The sequence below is a fragment of the Jaculus jaculus genome, chromosome 14 (genome assembly GCF_020740685.1).
Source record: "Jaculus jaculus isolate mJacJac1 chromosome 14, mJacJac1.mat.Y.cur, whole genome shotgun sequence".
Classification (NCBI taxonomy): domain Eukaryota; kingdom Metazoa; phylum Chordata; class Mammalia; order Rodentia; family Dipodidae; genus Jaculus; species Jaculus jaculus.
The window spans coordinates 18724126-18749992 of NC_059115.1; the positions used below are offsets into that span (position 1 = coordinate 18724126).

At 45.6% G+C, this 25867-nt stretch overlaps 1 protein-coding gene across 2 annotated transcripts; it reads left to right on the top strand.

The window, feature by feature from the left end:
• The first annotated feature begins 127 nt into the window (after nt 1–127).
• Znf473 (zinc finger protein 473) lies at nt 128–20046 on the top strand. 2 transcript variants are annotated; one of them, XM_045134522.1, is made up of 6 exons: nt 128–253; nt 9448–9596; nt 12911–13031; nt 14787–14876; nt 15773–15777; nt 17401–20046. In XM_045134522.1, the coding sequence occupies exons 2-6, from the start codon at nt 9537–9539 to the stop codon at nt 20026–20028; spliced, it is 2904 nt and encodes a 967-aa protein (XP_044990457.1). In that variant the 5' UTR covers nt 128–253; nt 9448–9536; the 3' UTR covers nt 20029–20046. The 2 variants fall into 2 exon arrangements, with proteins under 2 accessions (XP_044990457.1, XP_044990456.1); XM_045134521.1 differs by having other exon boundaries at nt 145–253; nt 9410–9596.
• Nucleotides 20047–25867: the final 5821 nt, after the last annotated feature.

A 25867-nucleotide genomic window follows, 5' to 3' on the forward strand; every position in this document is an offset into this window, starting at 1 on the left:
CAACCCTCAGGCGAGACTACCCGATTTACTATATTTCCCAGAGTGCTCAGCGGCTGGAGCCTACCAGTCCCGTGAGGGCGTGGGCCCAGCGCGCTCACGAGCGCGGCGCGGAGGATTCTGGGTGGAGTGTTCTGAAGAGCGTCTCTCGGCACCGGAAGTTGCGCCCGTGAGGAGGCGCGCGAAACAAGAGTTGAGTTCTCCGTCCTTGGGTCCCGGGAAGCGTCTGTTAGCTCTGCGGCTCTGCTACTCCGAGGTACGGAGACGCGGCGGCTTGGGCCGCTGGGAGGCTGGGGTGTCTGCTGGCTCGCTTCTTCCCGGCCGGTGTTGGAACGCCTTGGGTAGGATGTCTTGGTGGATCTTGAACTTTCTGAGAGAAGGCGGCAGCCCTGAGGAGAGTCCTGTGTGATTGTATTTTGGCTGAGGAAACTGGCCGCAGGAGAGGGATGACTTGCCTGAAGCAGTCAGATCTGGGCAGGAACTTGAGGGAAGAGTATGGCTCTTGATGTGGCGTTTCTAAACATTTCCTGGAGCTTTTTCCCGTGTGCCAGGAACCACAGGTTGTGCAACCGTCTCCGCTCTCCCTCTTCCTCTTTTCATGGAGACGGGTATACCGTTTAGCCCAGGCTGGTCTCGAACTCATGATCCTCCCGCCTCACCCTCCCAAGTGCGTGTGCCACCAAAACCACAGAAGCACAGAGACATAAGTTCAGGTCCCCAGTCCTATCAGATGCTTGTGTCATCAGGATCATCTAGGTCTAGGGAATCAGAAAGGCTCATACTTGTAAAAATTGTGTGTGTACAGGGGATAACCTTGGTGCTGGTTATCATTCTTCAGACGCCATCCACCTTCTTTTTGAGATAGGGGCTCACTGTCCTGGAGCTCACTAACTAGGCTATGCTGGTTGGCCAGCAAGCCCCAGGAGTTCTCTTGTCTCTGCCTCCTGAGCACTGTAGTAGGAATTGCAAGCTCACCCTACTTTCTTCTTCTTCTGTTTTATTTTATTTTTAAAAAATATTTGTTGATTTGCAAGTAAAGAGGGAGAGAGAGAATGTGCACGCCAGGGCCTCTAGCCACTGTCACTTTGTATGTCTGGCCTTATGTGGGTTCTGGGGAGTGGAACCTGGGCTGCCAGGTTTTGCAAGCAAGTGCCTTAACCACTGAGCCATCTCTCTAGCCCACAATACTTTTGTTTTTTTTCTTTTTGGTTTTTCTAGGTAAGGTCTCACTCTGGTCCAGGCTGACCTGGAATTCACTATGTAATCTCAGGGTAGCCTCGAACTCACAGTGATCCTCCTACCTCGGCCTCCCGAGTGCTGGGATTAAAGGCGTGTGCCATCATGCCCAGCTTCTACAATACAGATTTTGCTATGCTGTCCATTTAGGAATAAAACTGGATTTCAGAACCTCTGGGCTTTTGGAATGGTAGAGAAGAGAGTGGATTATTTTCCTTCTTAGGATTATGGACACTGACGCTCACAGATGATTAAATGATTTGACCAGGGTTTTACACTAAGAAATAGTAAGACTGTGAGATCCCAGGGTCAAAGGTTTCGCAGTGCCCCCCTTGCAGTTTGGCTCAAGTCAATCTGATAGGTGTGGTGACTTTTGGCTTCTACTGAATCCTCACAACCCCTAGTTCTTCCCCCTCAACAGAACATGATGTCAGAAGTAGAGACGTGTCTCAAAATTGGTTGTTGGTGAGGGTTATGGGGCACTGGGAGGGGGCACTTACTCCACCTAAAGGAGAAGCTTTGAAAGGGCTCCAGTGAGCTCCGTTTAAGTTTTAACCAAATCCTAGTGTGTTCTAGAAACTGGAGCTCATTAACTTAATCAGTTTTCAACTGTGGAGCTAAAAGAATTCAAAATACTCTACTGGGCATGAATGTGGCTCAGTGGCAGACCATTTGCCTACCGTGTATAAAGCCCTTGGTCTCATCACCAGCACCGCGAAACAACAAAAACCTATCTGCCAACACTGTGTGGGCCGAATAAAATACCTGTAAACCAAATTATACTCGCCAGTTGTTACAGTTAGCTTCACATTGCTGGAAGAAAACACTCGACCAAGAAGAGCAGCTTGTGAGAGGAAAGGATTTGTTTTGGCTTACAGATTCAAGGGTTATAGATTCCATGATGGCAGGGGAAAACAATCGCATGAGCAGAGGGTGGACATCACCTCCTGGCCATTATTAGTTGGACAACAGCAGCAGAAGAGTGTGCCAAACACTGGCAAGGAGGAACTGGCTGTAACACCACAAGCCCATCCCCCAAAATATATCACCTCCAGGAAGCTCCAATTCCCAAATTGCCACCAGCTGTAGACTTAGAATTCAGAACACATAGCTTTATGGGGGACACCTAAATCTAAACACCACATTCTACCCTGGCCCCCATCAGTTGATAACCATTCATGATGTAAAATGAAATGCATTCAGTTCAACTTTAAAACTCCCCATAGTTTTTATCAATTCTACTGATGTTCACACATCCCCATAGTACAGGTTTTTTTAACTGAGCCATACCTATGGCACAAAATAAACATCTTATGCTGCAAAAGATGGCATTGGGCACAGCAAAGAAAGATTGAAAACAACAGGGCAAACTTCAAACTCTCTAACTTCAAGTCTGACAACCCTCACTAGTGTGATGAATCTTCAAGTCCAGTAATTCTAACCAGTGACGTGTCTCTGGAGTTCTAGTTCCACCCTCAAGCTAGGCTACTCACAGTCTGGGAAAACTTCATTGATTATTGGCAGCTAGCTCTGCTTGGCAGCCATTTCATAGTCCTGGCATCTCCATTGGATCTTCACTGCAACCCATGGTTCACCCTCATGGCCCCATCAGGCCTCCATGCAGGTAATCCAACAAGCCTGCTTCACACTGCCTATGGCCAGTTCCAAAAAAAAAAAAACAAACAAAAAAACAAAAAAAACATTGCAAATTCAGTGCCCCTCTCTGTCCTGCATTTGTTATACTCCATAGTACCAGGTAGGCTACCAGTTTGTTAATCCAGCAGGAAATAAAGCTGACTTTGAAGAACTGAGAGACTTCAGCATTCAGGCCCCTTGCTTCTATTCTAGCCGGACATGGTGGCACACGCCTTTAATCCCAGCACTTGGGAGGCAGAGGTAGGAGGATCACCCATGAGTTCAAGACCACCCGGAGACTACATAGTAAATTCCAGGTCAGCCTGGCCTAGAGTGAGACCCTGCCTAGAAAAACAAAAATCAACAGCAACAACAACAAAAAAAAAACACTAGTTTTTCTGTTGTCCCAATGCAGATCAGCTGACCCAGTATCAATGGTTGTACTCTCTCAAACAATTGCAGCTGAATGGGCAGCAATTTCTGCCCAAAGATTTTATTTCTTTCTGTGCCATATCCCTCTGCTCACACCAGTCCATTTCTGTGCAGTGCAACCCTGTACAAGTTCTCCAGACACAGGCAGGCAGAAAATTACAAGCCTCTCACACAAACTGCTTCTAGACCAGTCCTGACAAAGTTCTTTCTCACCCTTATAAGCCATACCTCCTAGTCCATAGTTCTTAGTGCATTCAGGTCTTTCATCTTTGGCCAGAATAGTCCATCAAGCTGTACTTACAGTACTGCAAGGTGTCTCGTAAGCCAAGGTTTCAAATTCATCCACATTCCTCCCTCAAATCAGTTCCAAATGATCAAAGCCACACAGGTTTCTAGCAGCATTGGCCCCACTCCTCTGATATCAATTTTATTGTTGCAGTCAGCTTTGTGTTGCTGGCAGAAAATAACCCAACTAAGAGCAGCTTGTGGGAGGAAAGGGTTTATTTTGGCTTACATACTCAAAGGGAAGCTCTATGATGGCAGGGAGAAACAATGGCATAAGCAGAGGGGGGACATCACCTCCTGGCCAACATCAGGTAGATAACAGCAATTGGAGAATGCCAAATACTGGCAAGGGGGAGCTGCCACTAACATCCATAAGCCCACCCCCCCAACAATACACTGTCTCCAGCAGCCTCCAGTTCCCTAAAAATTGCCACCAGCTGCAGATTTAGCATTCAGAACACAAGGTTTTGGGGGACACCTGAATCAAGTCACCACACCAGTTAAGGCTTGTTCTCTCTTGCCTTGAGGAACAAGTTCCTGTAGATGTTATTAGCAGTTATAGGCCTGCCACATTCCTTTACCTATAATAAATAGAAGTCTAGAAAGCCTTGTGAATCAAGTATGTTTTTCATAAATCTAGTGTCCAACCCCATGCTAAAGTGTTTATTAGCTCTTAGCAGTTTGCTGGTGGTCTTTAGGGTCCTTTATGTATAGAATCATGTCATCTGCAAATAATGATAATGTGATCATTCCTTTCAGATTTGTATCCCTTTAATGTGTGTCTCTTGCCTTATTGCTATGGCTAAGACTTCCAGTACAATATTAAATGAAAGTGGGGACAATGGACACCCTTGTCTTGTTCCTGATTTTAATGGGAAAGCTTCAAGTTTTTCTCCATTTAGTAATATGTTGGCTGTAGGCTTGTCAAAAATAGCCTTTATTGGGCTGGAGAGATGGCTTAGCGGTTAAGCACTTGCCTGTGAAGCCTGAGGACCCCAGTTCAAGGCTTGATTCTCCAGGACCCACGTAAGCCAGATGCACAGGGGCAAGCCTATCTGGAATTCCGTTTGCAGTGGCTGGAGGCCCTGGCATGTCTATTCTCTCTATATATATGCCTCTTTCTCTCACTTTCTCTGTCTCTCTCAAATAAGTAAAAATGAACAAAAAAAAGTTTTTAAAAAAGCCTTTATTAGTTGAGATATGTTCCTTCTATTCCTAGTCTCTGTAGGATTTTTATCATGAAGGAATGTTAGATTTTGTCAAATGCTTTTTCTGCATCTAGTGAGATGATCATGTGATTTTTGTCCTTCAGTCCATTTCTTTAGTGCATTACCCTTATATGTTGAACCACCCCTGTATCTCTGGGATAAAGCCCACTTGGTCAGGGTGAGTGATCTTTCCAATATATTCTTGTACTCTGTTTGCCAATATTTTGTTGAGAATTTTTGCATATATGTTCATGAGGAAGGTTGGTATGTAATTTTTCTTTTTTTGTTCTATCTTTGTCTGGTTTTGGTATCAGGGTGATGCTGGCTTTGTAGAAGGAGTTTGGTAGGGGTCCTTCTTTTTCTTCTGTTTTATGGAAAAGCTTAAAAAGCAGTGGTGTGTGTTCTTCTCTAAAGGTCTGGTAAATTCAGCAGTGAACCCATCTGGGCCTGGACTTTTTTAATTGGGAGATTTTTGATAACTGCTGGGATCTCCATACTTGTTATAGGTCTATTTAAGTGGTTAATCTCATCTTGATTTAATTTAGGTAGGTCATATAAATCAAGGAAATCATCCATTTATTTCAGATTTTTTTTTCTCTCTTTTTTTTTTTTTTTTTTTTTGGAGGTATGGTCTTACTCTAGCCCAGGCTGACCTGGAATTCACTGTGGAGTCTCAGGGTGGCCTCGAATTCACAGCAGTCCTCCTACCTCTGCCTCCCGAGTGCTGGGATTAAAGGCGTATACCACCACGCCCTGCTATTTCAAATTTTCTTACAGTATGTCCCTGAGTTTTTTCATTTCTCTGGTATCTGTTGTGAAGGTGCTTTTTCATCTCTAATTTTATTGATTTGTGTCTTCTCTCTTTCTTTTGGTCAGATTTGCTAAAGATTTATCCATCTTGTTTATCCTTTCAGAGAACCAATTCTTTGTTTTATTAATTCTTTGGATTTTTTGTTTGTTTGCTTGTTTCTGTTTCATTAATTTCTGCTCTAATCTATCTTTATTTCTTCCTGTCTACTGATTTTTGGTTTGCCTTGTTCTTCTTTTTCCAAGGCTTTAAGTCAAAGCATTAAGTTGTTTACTAGCAGCAACATTTCTAATTTCTTAATATAAGCACTTAAAGCTATAAAATTCCCTGTTAGGACTGCCTTCATTGTGTCCCAAAGGGTTTGGTGTGTTTTGTTCTCATTATCATTTGACTCTATGAAGTTTTTGATTTCCTTCTTAATTTCTTCATTGACCCATTCATCATTTAGTATTGTTTAGTTTCCATGATTTTGAATATGCTCTGTAGCTTTCCGTGCTATTGATTTGTAGTTTGATCCCATTGTGATCATATAGAGTGCAAGGAATTATTTCAATTTTCCTGTATTTGTTAAGATTTGTTTTGTATCCTAATAAATGGAGGAAACAAAGGCACTATAAATCAGGAAACAACAATAACAAGCCCAAAACATAGCTTATTTAAGAATGGCAAATCTGACCATCCATCAGATTTAACATATAATTTATCCTGACATGGAAGGTACAATTATCACTGCCGATTCAAGCCTATATGCCGGGGGTACTGAACTGGTGTAATCCCAGTTACCTTTTGGGATGGTTTTGGTCTCAATTATGCTGCGCTCCTGGTTGGGTCCCTCTTTGTTGCACTGTGGGCTCAAGTAGGCTGGCTGGGTCACTGCTCTGATCACCTGTGCCTGGTGCTGTGTAAGTGAACTCCCTTCCCCCATCTCTGGTACTTGCTGGCGCTTGTGCCGCAGTGGGGGAGGGGAGGCTGTAGATAGTGGCTGAAGTTCTCCCGTGTCCTCTTCCTCAGGAGCCACTCCTCCATTTTTCCCTGCCGTCCTCCCTTTCTGTTTCTTGAGTTTGCGAGGAGCTCCAGTGTGAGTGGAGAATCACCTCACCTTGAGCTTCCTGGGACCATGCACACCTAGTTCCGCCACTGCTGGAGCCCCTTCTGCCTGCTTCTGTAGGCTGTAGACGGTTTGGATCTTTCCTGCTTCTGTGCTGCAGTTGATAATTTTTTATACACCTCACTTTTTATTTTTTTTTTAATTATATTTAAATTTATTTTGGTTTTTCAAGGTAGGATCTCCCGCTAGCCCAGGCTGACCTGGAATTACTATGTAGTCTCAGACTGGCCTTGAACTCACTCTGATCCTCCTACCTCAGCCTCCCGAGTGCTGGGATTAAAGGTGTGTGCCACCACACCCAGCTTAATACACCTCACTCTTTAGAAGAAGAGTGTAGTTTGCTGGGTTGGTTGGTTGTTGTGTGTGTGTGTGTGTGTGTGTGTGTGTTTGGCTTTTTCTCCCCTAGGCTGCTTTGGCGGGGTTCCTACACCGCCATCTTAAACCGGAAGTTTGGGTACCAGGAAATTGAACCTGGGCAATTAGGCTTTGCAAGCAGGCACCTCTAACTTGAGTCATCTCCATAACACAAATATATCTTATAAAGATCACTATATGCTGGGTGTGGTGATGCATACTTTAATCCCAGCACTCAGGAGGCAGATGTAGGAAGATCTCTGTGAATTCAAGGACACCTTGAGTCTCCACAGTGAATAGCAGGTCAGCCTGGGCTAGAGCAAGACCCTACCCTGAAAAGAAAAGAAAAAAAACAAAAACTGTATGACTAGAGAGATGGCTGAGTGGTTAAAGGCACTTGATTGCACAACCTGATGGCCTGGGTTCAATTCCCCAGTACCTATGCATATTATTTAATTTTTTAAACTTTATTCAGCTGGAGAGATTGCTCAGTGGTTAAAGGCATTTGCCTACAAAACCTACCAGCCCTGGTTCAATTCCCCAGTATCCACATAAAGCCAGATGCACAAAGTGGTGCATGTATCTGGAGTTTGTTTGCAGTAGCTAGAGATGCTGACCTGCCTATATTCTCATTCTCTCTCTATCTCTATCTCTCCCCATCTATCTCAGCTCACAAATACATACAAAATAAATAGCTTTGTTGGCAATCTCTATACATATGCCCAATACACCCTGATCATAATCCCCTCCTACCACTTTCCTTTGTGCCCCTTTCCATATCCCTCTCCATTGAACCTCTTCCTTCCACCTAGTCCCTCTGAGAGAGAAATGGCACACCAAGGCCTCAGCCACTGAAATCAAACTCCAGACACTTGTGCTACCTAGTGGGCATGTGCAACCTTGTGCTTTCCTCACCTTTGTGCGTCTGGCTAATGTGGGATCTGTAGAGTTGTATGTGGGTTCTTAGGCTTCACAGGCAACCATGTTAATTGCTAAGCCATCTCTCCAACACTTTTTAAAAAATAATTTTTATTTATTTATTTATTTATTTGAGAGAGGGAGAATAGGTACACCTAGGCCTCCAGCCACTGCAAACAAACTCTAGACATATGTGCCACCTCGTACATCTGGCTTACATGGGTTCTGAGGAACTGAACTGAGGTCTTTTGGCTTTGTAGGCAAGTGCTTTAACCACTAAGCCATCTCTCCAGCCCCCCCCCCCTTTTCATTTTGGTGTCATAATTTTTGTTTTTTGCCCTAATACTATGCAGGTCTTGTGTAGCTTCAGCCACCGAGAGATCATGAATGCAATGGCCACTTGGTGTCTGGAAGATAGCATTCCAAAGCATTCCTTCCTGTCCTTTGGTTCTTACATATTTTACACCACCTCTTTCGCAGTGGTCCCTGAGCCTTGGAGTGTGTGATAAAAATGTCTCAGTGCTGAACACTCCACTGTCACGTCTTTTCAGCTCTTTGATGAGTCTTGAGTCTCTACAATAGTCACCATCATCTGAAAAAAGAAACATCTCTAGCCAAAAGTGAGGGTAGCATTAATATGTGGGCATAAAAATAAATATTTGATAGGTATAATATATCCACTTAGCCAAATAACAGCAGTAGCTTTCCCCCCAAGGCTTATGACCTTTCATGCTATAGGCTTTATTTTCCCTTGGAGCAGGCCTCAAATCAAATTAGAGAGTAGCAGTTGGTTTCCCCCATAATAGACATGCCACCATTGTACCAATTAAATAAATTTATTTATTTTTTGCATGTTATTTTATGTGTTGAGTGTATATGTATAGTTGGGCATCCTTGGGTCTCTTGTCATTGCAAACAAATGCCAGAAATATGCACCTTTTTTTATGTGTGGCTTTACATGTGTGCTAGGGGATGAGACTTGGGCCAGCATGCATCTTTAACTGCTGAGCTATCAGTCCAGAGGCCAATATATGTATGTATGTATGTATGTATATATGTATATTTTTATTTATCTTTATTTATTTGTTTATTTATTTTTACTTATTTGGGGAGAGAAAAAATAGAATGGACAAGCCAGGGCTTCCTGCCACTGCAAATGAACCCCAGATGTTTGTGCTGCTTTGTGCATCTATCTGGTCTTACATGGGTACTAGACATTTCACTGTCACTTTTCTCAGCACTTTGATGAGGTACTAGGTAATTGAACCCAGTATGTCAGGCTTTGTAACCAAGTGCTTTTAACTACTGAACCATTAAGTGCCAAGAATGGTGTGAAGTTGCTTTGAAGGTTCTGAAGCCTAGTAGAAGTAGAACTGCGGGGCTGGGGTAGTGTCCGTAAATATAGTTATCACTGTGATTCCACTGCAGGAGACTTGCATTGGGACTCCTGCTTGTGGATGTTTTAGGGGCCCATCCAGCATGGAAGAGGAGCCAGTCATGGGAAGAAAGGAGGCTTTCTCGCAGCTCTTTACCTGCAGCTCTGCCAGCTGGGAACATGGAGGGGAAGGAGGAGGAGCTTAAGAGAGGTCACTGGAACCAGGCAGATATGGCTAAGGTAAGTGAAGGGGTTCCCCTTTGTGTTAATTGACCATCCTGAAGAAAAACCAGCCTTCCTTAATTCTGTACTCGCTGTGGCTCCTGAGCAGTCTTTTCATTTAGGGGAGTGAAAAGGTAAGACAGGATCTTACTGGAGACCCTAAGCTGGCCTCCAACTTAGCATCCTCCTGCCTCCGCCTCCCAGTTGCTGGGATGACAAGCATGAACCACCATGCTTAAGCTCTCAAGTGACTTTTAAAAATATATTTTATTAGCCAGGCATGCGCCTTTAATCCCAGCACTTGGGAGGCAGAGGTAGGAGGATTGCTGAGAGTTTGAGGCCACCCTGAGACTACATAGTGAATTCCAGGTCAGCCTGAGCTAGAGACCCTCCCTCAGAAAAAAAAAAAAGTGTAAAACATATACATATAGTTTATTTACTTATTTGAGACAGAGAGAGGGGAGAGAGAATGGATGTGCCAGAGCCTCCAGCTGCTGGAAACAAACTCCGGATACATGTGCCACCTCGTGCATCTGGCTTACGTGGGTCCTGGGGAATCAAACCTGGGTACTTTGCCTTTGCAGGCAAGTGCCTTAACTGCTAAGCCATCTCTCCAGCTCCTCAAGTGACTTTTTAAAAAATTGTTTTTGCCAGGTGTGGTGGTGCACACCTTTAATCCCAGCACTTGGAAGGCAGAGGTAGGAAAGTCACCATGAGTTCAAGGCTACCCTGAGACTACATAGTGAATTCCAGGTCAACCTGAGCTGCAGTGAAACCCTACCTTGAAAAATCAATTTTAAAAAATTGTTTTTATATGAGGGGGCCAGAGGGGAGAAAGTATGGGTATTCCAGGGCTTCTTGCTGCTGTAAGTAAACTCCAAATGTATCTGGCTTTATATGGGTACTGGGGAATTGAACCCTGGGCCAGCAGGCTTTGCAAGCAAGTGCCTTTAACCACTGAGCCCTCTCCCCACCCTTCCCAAGTGGCTTTTTAAAGAGAAAGCTCTCATTGCTGATCTTCCCATTAGCCTTCCAGAAGGTTCCTCGGCCTCTCTCTGTGTGATCTGAATATAGCCTACCTCACCCGCTCTAGGATCTTCTCCCATTTTTCCAGGAAGCCAGGTCTCCATTTTTGGCTAGGTGGCAAAATGCTATACTGTACTTTGCAGTTTTCCTGCCTTTGCTTACAGTGCGCCCCGTGCTAGAATATGCTGCCATTCTTCTCTGTACTGTCTTACACAGCCCTCAAGTCCCAGCTTTGTCCCCATCCATTTCTTTAGCAGAGCCTCCTTGTCCCCACTCTAGCCTCCCTACCACCTTTGTCATCCCTGCTGCAGCACATTCACCTAGGTGTTGGCTCCGGCCTTGATGGACCTCTTCCCTCAAGGTCCCAAAACAGCTGCCAGGACCATGCATTTCTTTGCTTCATTCAACAAGTACAATGTGTCTTCTGTGTGCAGACCTTGTTCTGGGTGCTGAATCTATGCTAAGGAGTTGATGGTAACCTGTGTGGTCCCTCTTGTATGAGAGTGTGGATGACAGTGTGTGACTTTGCTAGTAACAGTGTGTTCAGTAACAGATTTATTGCCTCATAGTTCTGGAAGCCGGAAGTCCAAGATAAGGGGGTTGCTGGCAGCATTGGTCCTTTTGAGGGAGCACAGAAGAATCTTTTCCATGCCTATCTCCTGTCTTGTGGTAGTTATTTGGCCATTTTTATATTCCTTGACTTTTCACTGCCTTTATGTAGCAGGCTCCCTATATTCTCACAGTCTCCCTCTAGCTTCTTTTGTGTGCACATCCATGCATTTGCCCTTGCCACACTGTTCACTGATAGGGATCTGGAAGGGACCCTCTAAATGGCCACAGCTTCACTTAGAGGTGGGGTGAGTAGGAATAGGCCCTTACTTTTTAGCAAGTTCTTTTTAGTATCTGGACTTCTAAACACCCATTAGTTGGGAAGTTTAAAGTGAAAACTACTAGGCGTTGGGCAGCAGGCTTGAATCTAGAGTGGTCAGTCATGCAGCCTGCAGTGGACCTGTTGGTAAAGGCAGCTTGCCTCAAGTCGCACCAACTCTAATCAGGCCTTACTCCACTCACCAGTGTACAGGAAATGCCTGGGGCAGTGGGCAGCCAGGTGGCAGCAACAGGAAGCAGTTGCCACTTTCAGAATGTAGGACCTTAAATCAGGAGCCTGGAAGAGTGAAAGGATGCAGTACACAGCTGAAGATGAAAAGCCTGTGGAGCCACTTAGCCAATTGTAGGACCTGGCCCTCCTTGGACCTGACTCACACAAGAAGCTATAAAAACATTATGAGCCTGGAGAGATGGCTCACTAGGTAAAGTGCTTGTTGCCATGCAAGTGTGAAGGCATGAGTTTGGATCCCCAGAACCCATGTAGTCAGATGCTTGAGCGTTTGTAATCCCAACATGCCTACAGCAAGAAAGGAGATGGAGATAGAATATCACCTAGAAGCTTGTGGGCAAGCTAGTCTGGTGAACAATGAGGAAGGGAAGGATACAGCCATAGGGTCTCAGACTCAGACCCACCAGGAGATGCCAGCCTCACACACCTGGGTTATGGTAGTTCTCACTGACTCCCAGATCTGTTTCCATTTGAGAAAAACCAGGTAGGAAGATACCTGCTGGAATCTTCCCCTAATAGATGAGTCTGCTAACTTTTCAGGAAGGAGCTACTGTTAATGTTTGAGTATTCACATGTAAAGTCCCATGACCCCTGTGTGCTGGGACTGTGGAGGTTAATTTAATGCATGTTTCTGTTTGGTTGGTTGGCTGTTGGTTCTTTTAGTTTCTTATATCTCAAAACTAGTTCAGGCTGATCTGGAACTCACTTTGTAACCCACCCTGGGCTCGAACTCATAGCAATCCTTCCTACATCATCCTGAGTGCTGAGATTAAAGGCATGTGCCACTATGCCTGGCTGTTTGAACTAACACTTATTTTAAAAAGCAAGAAATAGGAGCTGGAGAGATTGCTTAGTGGTTAAAGGTACCTGTTTGCAAAGCCTGAAGGCTTGGCTGGGTTTGATTCCTCAATACCCACATAAAGCCTGATGCACAAATTGGCGCATGCACCTGGAGTTCACTTGCAGTGGCAGGAGGCCCTGACACACCTGTTCTCTTACCCTGTCTATCAAATAATAAATATTTTTTTTTAAAGTAAGAAATAAATGGATTTTAGAGTCAGGCAAACCTGGCTTTAGACCTACCTTTGTGACCTGTTTGACATCCTGTCCCTTTCCAAGATCCTGACTGATCCTACAGGATGATTTCATCAACGGCTGCTGTCAGATTCACAGTGTGTTTTCATTTCAGAAACTTGTGACCCTTAAGGAAGTGGCCATGGATTTCGCCTCAGAGGATTGGGAACAACTGGACCAGAGGGACCTGTTCTGGGACACAGCACTGGATAACTACCAGGACCTTTTCTTGCTGAGTGAGTATCACCATGACCCTGAGGTCCCAGTCACTGCCCTATTAGGTGATCACCTGTGCCCCATCCCCCACGGGATGATGCCTCTGCTGCTTGCAGGGAACAGGGGAGGGGTGTGCTGCTGTCATTAGTGGCTAAAGGCCAGGTATGTTGCCACAATTCCACAATGCACGGTATTATCCAAGCCCAAGTTCTAGCAGTGCTGAGGCTGAGAAGCCCTTGTCTGCCTTCCACAGCTTTGTTCTCACCCTTTCTTCCTTGTAACTATAGTCATTTCTTGAGAAGATGGCTCAGGGGCTCTGTGATTGCTATCTCCTTTGCCTACACAGCTTCCAGGGCTGCAGCCACATTACAACATACTACCACCTCCTTGTGTCAGAGCTACTGTCCTATAGCTGTCACATTTGAACTACTTTATTGCCTGGAATGTGAGCTTCATGGGACCATGTGGAAACTGTGACCTGCTTTGGTCATTGGGGTGTCCCCAGCACCTGCTGTAGGGCCTCAATGAATGGTTTACAACTGAATGCTGGTTGAACAGCAGAGCTTCTGTGTCATGAACTGCAATCTTGTGTTGAGTGAGCTCTTAAAATTCTTGTGCTCAGTCTTTGAGTCAGCCCACGCAGAGATTCATTGTGAAGCTAAAGTTCAAAGAGGGGATGTCACTCTCCCAGCTGTGTTGGGGTCCCAAGGAGCATCCCAGACTTGGTGATTGACTAGGATCTGACTGTGGTCAGACTCAAGGCTGTTATTTACTACAGTGGAGGGACAGAGACACAGGAGCTGAGAGGGGAGGAGGCACCTGGGGGGGTGAAAAGTCTAAGGACACCAGATGCAAACTTACAGAATCTTCTGTCAGTGAAATCACATGAGTGTATTTTAATCTCCCAGCATCAGGGAAGCTCAGAACCTCAAGGCCCAGGGTTCTTACCAGGTTTGGTCACCATGGCTCCCCTGCATAGCACACAATAAAATTCTAGACTCAGAAGGAAAGCCAGGAGTCATCCATTGTAAACCCCATTGTTTATAGGAGACTTCCCAAAAAGTCAGCTTTGGGGCTAGAATGAGAGCTCAGAGGTTGAAGGTGTTTGTTTGCAAAGCCTGTTGGCCCAGGTTCAGGTTCAGTTCCCCAATAGTCAGCTTTACCAGTGGGCCTTTCCCAGGTGAGTACCCAGGCCTGCTGAGTCGACCCTTTTCCAGGCAGCAGCCTCATGGCAGTGAGGAAGGCCTTGGTCCCAGTGTGCATCTGTATAGCTCCCAGGCAAGCACCCCAGCTCACCATTACTCCTGCCTCATCCATTCATTTCCTCTCTGTAGTTCCTTCACTTGTTCTTTTCTGATAAACAACAGAGTGATTTATCACAAAAAGGAAGAAATAAAGCTGGGTATGGTGGTACACATCTTTAAGGCCAGCCTGGGGCTACAGAGTAAATTCCAGATCAGCCTGGACTAGAGTGACACCCTACCTTCAAAAAGAAAAAAACAATGACCTTCACTAGTGGGTGTTTTCATGCTAAGGCAGCTTCTCCTCTGTAGTCCAGGATGCTGCTACAAAAGCAGCTTGGAGGTGGTCACATTCCAGTGTTCTTTTCAGGTTTTTATAATTACAGTCCACAGTAAGACATGTGCGTAGACCTTGACTCCCTATGCACACATTTCCATGAAATTGGAAGAACCAAAACGTTCCCACTGAGCAACTGGATGCCCCCCCCCCCCACCAATGTCCAGGTTGATGACACTTCCATTCTCTCTCTACAGATCCTCTGACACCCAGCCTGGTCTCCCAACCAGCTGGCAGGGAAGAGCTGGATACCCTGGTGGGAGAAAGTCTGGAAGCCAAGGGACCTGGTAAGTAGGGAAAGGACCTTAGAACATGTTCTGTGCTCATATTTTACCTGTGAGGGCTTAATACCCAGGCTGTCTGTCCACACAGCTTTATGCTAAGACTCACCATTTACATGTTGACTTATATCCATTTAGCAGAGGGAACACTTGTGTGGACCTCATCCTGGTATGCCTGCTATGTCTCATCCTTGGTTTTCAGTACAGACAACCTGGTCCCTTTCCCAAGCCTCACCTTTCCTTCTAAGCTCACCAAATGAGGCCTTCCACTCTCTGAAGCATTAACTCTTTCAGGCCTGTACCCCTTAAGCTTGTGAGCCTCAGTCTACCCTCTCCCTCCTCCTTTCTGCAATGTGTCCCCTGAACATGTATTCCCTGGTCTACCCTCTCCCTCCTGCTCCCTACCCTGTGCCCCTGAGGATGTGAGTCCCTGGTCTATCCTCTTCCTCCTCCTTCCTGCCCTGTGTCCCCTGAGCATGTATTCCCTAGTCTACCTTCTCCCTCCTCCTTCCTGTCTTGTGCCCCTTGAACATGTATTTCCTGGTCTACCCTCTCCCTCCTCCTTTCTGCCCTGTGCCCCCTGAGCATGTGCGTCCCTCCTCCTTCCTACTCTGTATCCCTGAGCATTTGAGTCCCTGGCCTACCCCTTCTACCTACATCTGACGTGGACAAAACAGACAGCCACCTCTAGAAATAAGGCAAAGCTTAGTCCCAAATGCTGCAAGCACATCTGCTCTGCTGTCTCCTAGGTCAAGGTTGATCCAAATAGTCAGAGAGGATTCTTAACATTAATTATCACGCCTGGTAGAATTGTCCCAAGTGCAAACAAGAGTTGGGCACCTGGCCCAGGCACAGTAGGCTTCACACAGCATTCCTTTATTACTGTGAGAAGGAGGGTCCAGACATGATTCTGGCCAATTTGCAGCCCTGTTCTTGGCTCACCACCCAGTAGTTCATGCCAGAGTCCTCTGCAGTCTACTGTTCATGCCAGTGTTCCATGAAGTGACCAACCCTGGCACATGCTCCATGCCTCTGAGTTCTCTTTCTGTCACTTTAACATATAGGCTGTCTCCCAGTATAAGTAACTGAATATGTGTAGCTCCACATACATGCATGTGCATGCACACACATACATGCGTGTATATGCACATCTCTACTTGGGATGGTTGTGCTGCATTGTCATCATGTGACTTATACTTCTTTAATGAGTAGACCTTAGCTGAATGTCCTTGTATTCCCAGGCCCCCTTTTCATGCCTAGCACATGAGAGGGGCCTGGTACATTGTATGGACTGTTGTAGGCAGGATGAGGAAAAAGCCAGAGACCTGTAGGGGCTAAAATTAGCAGCATAGATGACAGTGTAGGTCCAGAAATGGTTCTGGTTGCCAGGGTCACGTCCGGGCAGTCTGATATACCCAGTGGATGGGGAGCCATGAAACCACCAAAGAAGATGGTGATGATAATGGGGTAAGATGTGAGGAAAGATGAGGAGCATGTGGAGAGAGTGGTGAACTTATGTGGTAAAATATTTGTGTTGTGAGAGATCCATGAGGGCATATGATAGAGTAGTCATGAACATGAATCACAGAAAAACAAACCTTTCCATTCAACCTCCTTACACATAGACGAGGAGAAATACACTCACCTTAGAGGGGCTGTAGAGGGGCTCTGGTGTTCCTCCTTTCAAGGAAGCACACCACAAATGGGAACTGTTCTGTCCCATGAGCATTTCCTGTGGCCACTTGTTCATGTAGTGGGCCAGCTGACACCAAAGACAGTGGACATTCCTCAGCAGAGCTCAGTTAGACCCACTCAGCCCTCAGTGCTCATTTACATTACACAAAGTGGGGCATTCAGCAGAATCCACTGTGGGGTGTTAGGGAGGTGATAAACAGGAGTTAAGCTAGAAGGGTGTTTGAGTCCAAGGGATCTGTTATGGCACAGGAGCCATCACAGAGAGGGCAGGGCTGGTGTGCTGCTTGCAAGCTCTTAAGAGGCGTAACAGGAGCATGTGTATTAAATCTCTTTGGGACACACAGCCCCTTGGGGCTAATGTGGAAAACTGGAAAAAGATTGGAGGCCACCAAGGACCCTGGGCCAGATGGGAGTTGATGATAGAGATAGGGAAGGAAGGGGGCTGAAACATTTGAAGGAGGTCTGGGAGAAAGTAGTGCCTGAGCTGGGGGAGAGGAACACATCTGGAAGGATGTGCTGGGCTCTCTGGGATCAAGGACGCAGGGTATCTGGAGTATGACTTAGTGGACTGTGGGACAAAGTGGGGAGGAGAAAGAAGATGAGTCTGGAAGAGTTCTTAGGGAACACCGGCTTGGCTGTGAGGGTTTGAGGATATGGTCGAGGTTCACTCTCCCTCTCTGCTGACCCGCTGCAGCTCCCTTTTTGTAGATGAGCTTTCTGTCTCTGTGATGCTGGTTCTAGATGGGACACCACTTGATAGGCTGAACTTCAGACCTGTCACCCCTCCTCCTTCATGTCTGTGTACCCCTGCATTTGCATTCTCTCTCTTTCAGACATGGAGACCAAGCACTCTCCTCTGCGGCAGGGCTTCCTGGAAGAAGGTCTCTTCCAGGAGATTATGGATGCATTCTCCAAGGAGAACTCACCAAGACTCAACTTGGAAACCTGTATAGGGGAAGGCTGGCTAGATAGTTTTCTAGAAGACACAGAAAGTCTTCTGAAGTCTGACATTGCCGACAAGGAAAGTCACAGAGAAGGTGAGATTCATGAATTTGAGAGAGGCCTCAGTCCTGAGCCTCTCCTTTCCTCCCCAGGAGAGGATGCTGTGATGTCTGATAGTCCTGAAAAAAGCCTCACACCCGTGATGCTGAAGGAATGTAGGGGTGACTCTGGCATCTACTTGGAGCACAACCAGCAGGACTCTGTCCAGGTTGAGGAGAAGCAATATAAGTGTAGTGAGTGCGGAGAAAGCTTCAGCCACAGTTCCCACCTTATCCAGCACTGGCTTATCCACACAAGGGAAAAGCCCTCTGTGTGGGAAGAGCAACAGAGAGGGTTTGACCGGAGTGCTTTCCTATTTGTGCATCCAGAGACTCACACAGGCAGCACATCCTATGTGTGCAAGGATTGTGGGAAAGCTTTTAGTCAGAATACATACCTCCAGTGGCATTGGAAAATTCATACTGGAGAGAACCTATGTAAGAATCAAGGTGGTGACCAGAAAAGAACACCTAAGAGTCAAAGTGGTGAGGGGAAAAAAACATTCAAGAATCAAGATACTGACTCAGCAAAAATGTGTAAGCGTCGAAGCCGAAGAACGCCACCTACTAGTCAAAACAGTGACCAAGAAAAACTGCAGACCAGTCAAGATGGTGACCACCCATTCATCCTTCGTCCACGACGTATTGAGCAACAGAAAACCAAATCCTACAAATGCAGAAAATGTGGGGAAACTTTCAGCCAGGCCTTTCATCTAGCTGGACACCAGAAGGTTCACACTCAGAAACTCTATAAATGTGCCACGTGCTCTGAAATCTTCAACTTAAGGAAACATTTCCTTCAACATCGGAAAACTCATTTTGCAAAAACTGTCTGTGAGTGTCAAGAGTGTGGGAAGACCTTCAGGCGGAGGTCGTCATTCATTGAGCACCAGGCTGTTCATACGGGAGAGAAGCCATACAAGTGTGATGAGTGTGGGAAAGCCTTCAGCCATGCCTTTACCCTGAAAATCCACCAGAGAGTTCACAGTGGAGACAAGCCTTACAAATGCAGTGAGTGCGGGAAAGCCTTCTGCCGGAGCACTCACCTCAATGAGCATCAACGAGTCCACACAGGCTACAGACCCCACCAGTGTCCCGAGTGTGTCAAGAGTTTCAGTCGCCCCTCACACTTGATTCGACATCAGCTCAGTCATGCCACACAAAAGCTCTTTGGTTGTGCCCAATGCAGTCAGACTTTCAGCCATAAAGAACACCTAGTACAGCACCAGAAAATTCACTCTATCAAAGCCCCATATGAATGTCAGGAGTGTGGAGAGCAGTTCGTTTGCAGCTCAACTCTGAATTGCCACCTGAGCGTTCACACCAGAGAAAAACAAAGAGTTAATGATGCAAGCAAGAAAGTTTTGGGTCAGAACCCAAGGCTTAGTGAGAAATTCTTTAATTGTAACAAATGTGGAAAGGCCTTCAGCCGCAGCAGATACCTAGCACAGCATGAGAAGATTCACACCAAGGTGTCATCGTTTGAGTGCAGCCAATGTGGGAAAACCTTTGGCCAGAGCATACAGCTCATTCGCCATCAGAGAATCCATTTTGGTGTGAGGCCAGGTGAATGCAGTGAACCCCCCAAAACTGTGCACAACATCTGTCTTACTGAACACCAATCTTCCCAAGGTGAACATCCCTTTCACTGTAACAGCCAGATTACCCACCTCTCGGAACATCACACTGGAGAGGAGCAAACCTTTAAATGCAGTGAATGTGACAGAGCCTTCGAGCAGCATACCGACCTTATTCAGCATCAGAGAGCTCATGCTGCAAAGAAACACTTTGAGTGTAGTGAGTGCGGGAAAGCATTCAGTCACAGTTCATGTCTTTCTAAACATCAAAAAATTCACACAGGGGAGAAACCCTATGAATGCGGCAACTGTGGGAAAGCCTTTAGCCTGAGTGCCCAGCTCACCCGACACCAGAGAGTTCATACTGGAGAAAAGCCTTACCTCTGTCAGGAATGTGGGAAGTCCTTCAGTCAAAGCTCATGCCTTTCTCTTCACCGGAGAATTCACACGGGGGAGAAGCCCTACATATGTGGCAAGTGTGGGAAAGCCTTTGCCCAGAAAGCAAACCTAATAAAGCATGAGAGAATTCACACTGGGGAGAAGCCTTATGCTTGTAATGTGTGTGGCAGAGCTTTTACTCTCAAGACCCATCTTAGTCAGCACCAGAGAATTCACACTCAGGAAAAACCATATTGCTGTAAATACTGTCATAAAACCTTTCGGAACTGCTCTAGTCTCTGCAGGCATCATCGCAGTCATGATTCTAGAAGTACAGGCTACAGTACTTCCCACAGCCACTTGGTGGCAGCAGAGTCCTACACAGCTGAACATGCTCATGTGAGGTCAGAAGTCCAAACAAGTCCATTGCAAACTTCATCCCCCTCCCAACTAATCTCTCCTTATTAATAAAAAATTGACTAGAAAGTTTGTGCTAACGAGTTTCATTAAGACAGAACACAAAAATGAAAAAGTAACATCAGGATTCAGTAGTAGACCCTGGAGTCTGCCAAGTTAAATTCCACCTACCACCCTAAGTGACCTTGTGGAAGTTAAAAACCTCTCAGGTGCTCAGTTTCCTCGTCTGTAAAATGGGCATTATAGTCACCTATTTAAGGGCTGTTGCGAGGACTAAGTAAGTGTCACCCATTTAGAACTGATGCCTAGCATATAGTAAATGCTCACTGATTATGAGCTATGAATATATGTCAGATACAACACAGATACTCATGTGAAAAGATGAAAATGAGTAAACTTTATTATGGTTAATAATTCTCTGTATAAAGCATAGCTTTTAAGTGTTTGGCCTTTGTCTCCCCTGCATCTCTGCTCTGTTCTAGTTTTGTTTTTTGATATTTTTTCCAAGCAAATCCACAGTCGTGAGGAGCATGTACACTTCTAATCTCAAGAGTCTAAAACTTTCTACTCCTAACCTCGAAAGCCTCTCACTTAGATGTCATCTCTTTCTATAATCTTCCATCAGAACCATCACATGTGTAGGAACCAAATTTGCCATGGGAGTTAACAGTATTGCAAATAGCTGGATTCATGAATGAGTTTTCCTAACAGCTGGGGACTTAAGGAAAATTGCTTGGATGTTTCCCCACAAAACTAGTCATGTGGAAGACAGTGAGGTGAAAATTATGTAGAGAAATGATGGCCACTCGCTAGGCACTTTGCTAGGCTCCAAGGATACTGATACAACTGCCCTAGGCCCTGCAGCTTCTAAAAGCAGGGGAACAAATGGCCTTGCTTCACAGAGGATTTTTGTCAGTTGACAAATGCCATCTTAAGATTTCTTCCTTTATGTCACGAAATGTTCTGGATCCACCAAAGCACGGTAGAGAGAGTGTCCATCCTGTTAGAGCTTTCAGTTTAGCTGAGCTTACCTCACCCTGTAGGCATCTCACAGAAACTCACAGCCAGCTCCTTCCTGGGTGCCTTGTGAGTGCCAGGCCTTAGTGTCCTGCCACTGAGTGACCTTTGTTGGCCTCAGCATTGGAGGGGTGGAACGTGGTCAGTGTATTTGAAGGAATGTTCAGGCAGGGTGCTTTCTGCTTGTATTGCCAAGCTGATAGGAGAGAGAGCTGAAACCACAAGGGGAGACCCTGCCAAAAGCAGCCTGACAACAAGAAAAGCTGGGAGAAAACATTACTGACCACTTCTTTGTGCATCAGGATCCACGTGTTCCTGAAGGTGCACTTTTTCACTGTGTTGGCCAATAATTCCCTCTGCTTGGTAGTAAGTCTGTATTTCATAAGCCATTTAAAAAATATGGTTGGGTGCTGGGGAGATGGCTCAACAGTTAAAGGCACTTGCTTGCAAAGTCTGCAGACCCAGATTCAATTTCCCAGGACCCACATAAAGCCAGATGCACAAAGTGGTGCATGCATCTTGATGGAGTTTATTTGCAGTGGCAAGAGGCCCTGGTGTGTTTATACTGACTCACACACAAACACATGTAAATAAAAGAGGGAAAGAGAACAAAATATTACTAACGTATATATCAAAGGATATATATTATGTAGACATATAGAGATTTGCTGTAACACATCAAAACAAGCTGTCCAAAGAATGGGCAAAATACATAGTTCACAGAAAATAGCAATACATGAATAAACAGATTTAACCTCACCAACATAGGACATTTGTAACAACTATTTAAAAAACAGATATACCAAGTACTTAGGAGAAGAACAGGCATGCATATACTACTTTTTTTGTCTTTTCTGAAGGATGACTTAGTAATTATGTGGTCCTATGCTCCTCACTAGTATACTTGGAATTCTTATAGACACTTGTGCCAAATAACATATCCAGTTATACAAGAGAGTACATAGCAAGACCCATCGAAAAGAAAAGGATAAGGCTAGATGTGGTAGCACATGCCTTTACTCCCAGCACTCAGGAGGCTGAGGTAGGAGGATTGCTGTGAATTCTAGGCCAGCCTGATATTACAGGACAGCCTGGACTAGAGTAAGCCCCTACCTTGGGGGGGGGGGGGAGGAAAAAGTTGGGCGTGGTAGTGCACACCTTTAATCCCAGCACTCTGGAGGCAGAGGTAGGATTGCTGTGAGTTCAAGGCCACCCAGAGACTACATAGTGGATTCCAGGTCAACCTGAGTTAGATTAAGACCCTGTCTTGACAAACCAAATAAAAAAGTGATGGGGGGGGTATGACAATAACCTAAAAGTCCATTCATGGAAATTGGTTAGATGCACTATCATGAAATATGTAGCTGTTATAAATGAAGATATTTGTGTGTGAGAGAGAGAGATGGTCAAGTGGAATGCTATCTCAAAAAGTGGGCTGGAGAGGTCGCTCAGCAGTTAAAGGCACTTGATTGCAGAGCCTGATGGCCGTGGGTTAGATTCCCCAGTACCCACATAAGGCTGGATGCACAAAGTGGCACGTGTCTGGAGTTTGTTTGCAGCCACTGGAAGTCTTGGTCTGCCCATTCGTTCTCCCCCAGTCCTTTTTCAAATAAAATTTAAAAACAAAGTTGTATTCAAAATTTAAAAAAAAAAAAAAAAACAGGGCTAGAGATGGCTTAGTGGTTAAGGTGTTTGCCCATGAAGCTTAAGGACCAAGGTTCAATTTCCTAGTACCCATATAAGCCAGATGCACAAGAGGGTGCATGCATTTAGAGTTTGTTTGCAGTGGCTAGAAGCCCTGGTGCACCCGTACTCTTTCTCTCTTCCCCCCTTTCACAAAATTTTTTTTCTTTTTTTGTTTTACATTTATTTATTTATTTGAAAGGGACAGACAAAGAAAGGCAGAGAGAGAGAGAGAGAGAGAATGGGCACACCAGGGCCTCCAGCCACTGCAAACTTACTCCAGACGCATGTGCCCCCTTGTGCATCTGGCTAACGTGGGTCCTGGGGAATCGAGACTAGAACCAGGGTCCTTAGGCTTCACAGGCAAGTGCTTAACCACTAAGCCATCTCTCCAGCCCCACAAAATAAATAAAAATTTGTTAAAACAGGGCTAGGGATGTAAACTCTGCCTTAGAGCTCCTGCCTGGAATCTACAGTGAGGGCTGGGGGCGTGGCTCAGAGGTAGAGCTCCTGGCTAGATCCACAGTGAGGGGCTGGGGGTGTGGCTCAGAGGTAGAGCTCCAGTCAAGAATCCACAGTAAGGACTGGAGGTGTTGCTCAGAAGTAGAGCTCCTGCCTAGAATCTGCAGTGAGGGTCTGGGGGTATGGCTCAGAGGTAGAGCGTGAGTGGACTTTTCTTTAGCTAGTAAGCACATTAGCACAATGAGCAAATGTTTGAAGGGCTTCTATAGATTAGCAACTTTACTAATTGTTATCAATATGAATTCCCTGACTGTAGTCATGTAGTTTTAGTTAAGGAAGACAATGACTTTGTTCATAGAAAACAGACTTGTTGCAGTTTGGTAGAAATGGTAGAGTGCAGACACCCAGAGAGAGTGGGGACAAAGACCCAGAAAAGGGGCAGAGATACAGAAGGACAGAGAGACAGGCAAGAGAACTCCAAAGAGAGGGAAGGGATCCAAAGACACACCCAAACCACAGAGAAGCGATGCTTGAAGGGGCTAGAGCTCAGGTGAGAACCCAGGAAGCAGCTGGTGCCTCCTTCATCTTTCTTCTGCAGTGAGGATAGTGATGTCCCTGGGAGTTCACGACCAGGCAGTCTGGTACTCCAGCAAACAAGTGGCACAGCAGTCTGAGCCATGGATGCTTGGGCACGGGGTCTTATTCAGGGATGGAAGGAGGTAGTGTGAGTCCCCCTGCCAAGCCAAGCCGCTGCAGCCAGTCCCTTCAACATCTTCCAATCCAGCTCGCCTTACACCCACGTGCACAGGACTCATTTGTGCACTGAAAGTTTCAAGAAGGTAGTCGTGTCTGTCCTCTGTCTCATGGATGTGAAAGCATTGAACTGCATTTCCCATAAAGAATTGCTGCACACACTCCTACCCTCTCTCCTCTCCAAGCAGGGGAATGCTAGGAAATGGAGTCTGGGGTAGCAAGTGAGGCAAGACAGTATTTAAATAGCTGCCTGTAGCAGGAGAAAAGCTGGTATTCGAGAAGTGACTAACTGAATTGGTACAAGAGTGTCTCCATTTTTTTTTTTTAATTTTATTTTTGACTCAGCTTTTCACTCTAGCCAAGACTGACCTGGAACTAACTCCGTAGCCCAGGCTGGCCTCAAACTCATAGTGATGCTCTTACCTCAGTTTCCTGAGTGCTAGCATTAAAGGAGTTAACCATCACACCCAGCTCCATTTTCAAAAAAATATTTGTGCTGGAGAGATGGCTTAGTAATTAAGGCGCTTTACAAAGCCGAAAGACCTAGGTTTAATACCCCAGCACCCACGTAAGCCAGATGTACAAGATGGCACATGTGTCTGGAGTTTGTTTGCAGTGGCTAGAGGCCCTGGTGTACCCATTCTCTCCCTCCCTCTCTCAATAACATATATATATATTTGCAAGCTGAGACAGAGAGAATAGACCTGTCAGGGTCTATGACCACTGCAAACAAACTCCAGATATACGTATGAGCCACTTTTTGCATTTGGCTTTACATGGGTACTGAGGAATCGAACTTGGGTCGTTAGGTCATTTTATTTTATTTTGTTTTGTTTTTGAGAACAGGTCTTGCTGCATAGCCCAGGCTTGCTTTGAATTTTCAGTCCTTGGGCTGTAGAGAAAGCTCAGCAGTTAAAAATGCTTACTTATATTTTCAATCTTCCAGCCTCCACATTCTGAGTGCTAGATTTAGGATTTTAGGGCTTGAGTATTTCCATTTTAACCAGTCATTTTCTTGTCCCCCACTGGAGATGATGTCACTACCCATTTAGACCAAGCAAGAGAAGCCTTTTAAAGGACTTGTTGTGATGCCAGGGGATGTACAGGAGGGTGTCTCTCTACAGCTGGTATACAGTGAGCCAAACAGACAATTTATTTAACTAGACAGGGGCTAAACTGCTCGCATCAGCAGTACTTCAAAAGGAAGGACTGGCTGGGTGTGGTGGTGCACACCTTTAATCCCAGCACTCTGGGATTCATACTTGGAGGGCCATCACCTTGGCGACAGGCGTCAATTTCACGGTCTCACCGAAACTGACTGGAGCAGAAGAGGCCTGGAGATACTGGATTAGAGATGAAGAGGCCTGGACATTGGGGGGTCTGGCTCCCTTCGGCTCTTGCAGAAAGAAGGGGAGGCATGCAGTAAGATGTATGCGCTCGGCTATATGTGCAAGTGGGGGAGGGTACCTGCCCAAACCTAGATCAGGAACTACCATTCCCAGAATCCTTTGGGCTAGAGCCAGTGATGGGGAGTTCTTAAACTGCGCATGTGTCAAAAAATACATCTTGAGCTGGAATTATTCAAGGTTTTGGCCAATCAGAAGTCTGAATTAGCATACACCCCATGCTAGATGACAGGATCTATGGCTAGAGATGCTAGCGCAAGAGCAGAACATTTTGGGAAATGTAGTTAATTGTGGAGTCCCGTGAAATTCATTATCACTTAAAACCCTCTCTCCTGTTCCCCTCCCCGCTTTTTTTTTTTTTTTCCCCTTTAATATGGATTGGACCCAAGGCCTTCTGCAAGCTAGGAAAGTGCTCCTGCTCCTCTACGGACCCACATACCTCCAGCTTTCTTTTTTATGTTTTGTGTGTGTGCGGTGTATGCATATGTGTGTGCAGGGGCCTGAGGACTATACTGGTGGTGTCCTTTTACATTGCTCTTTGACCTTATTTCTCTGAGGCAGGGTCTCTC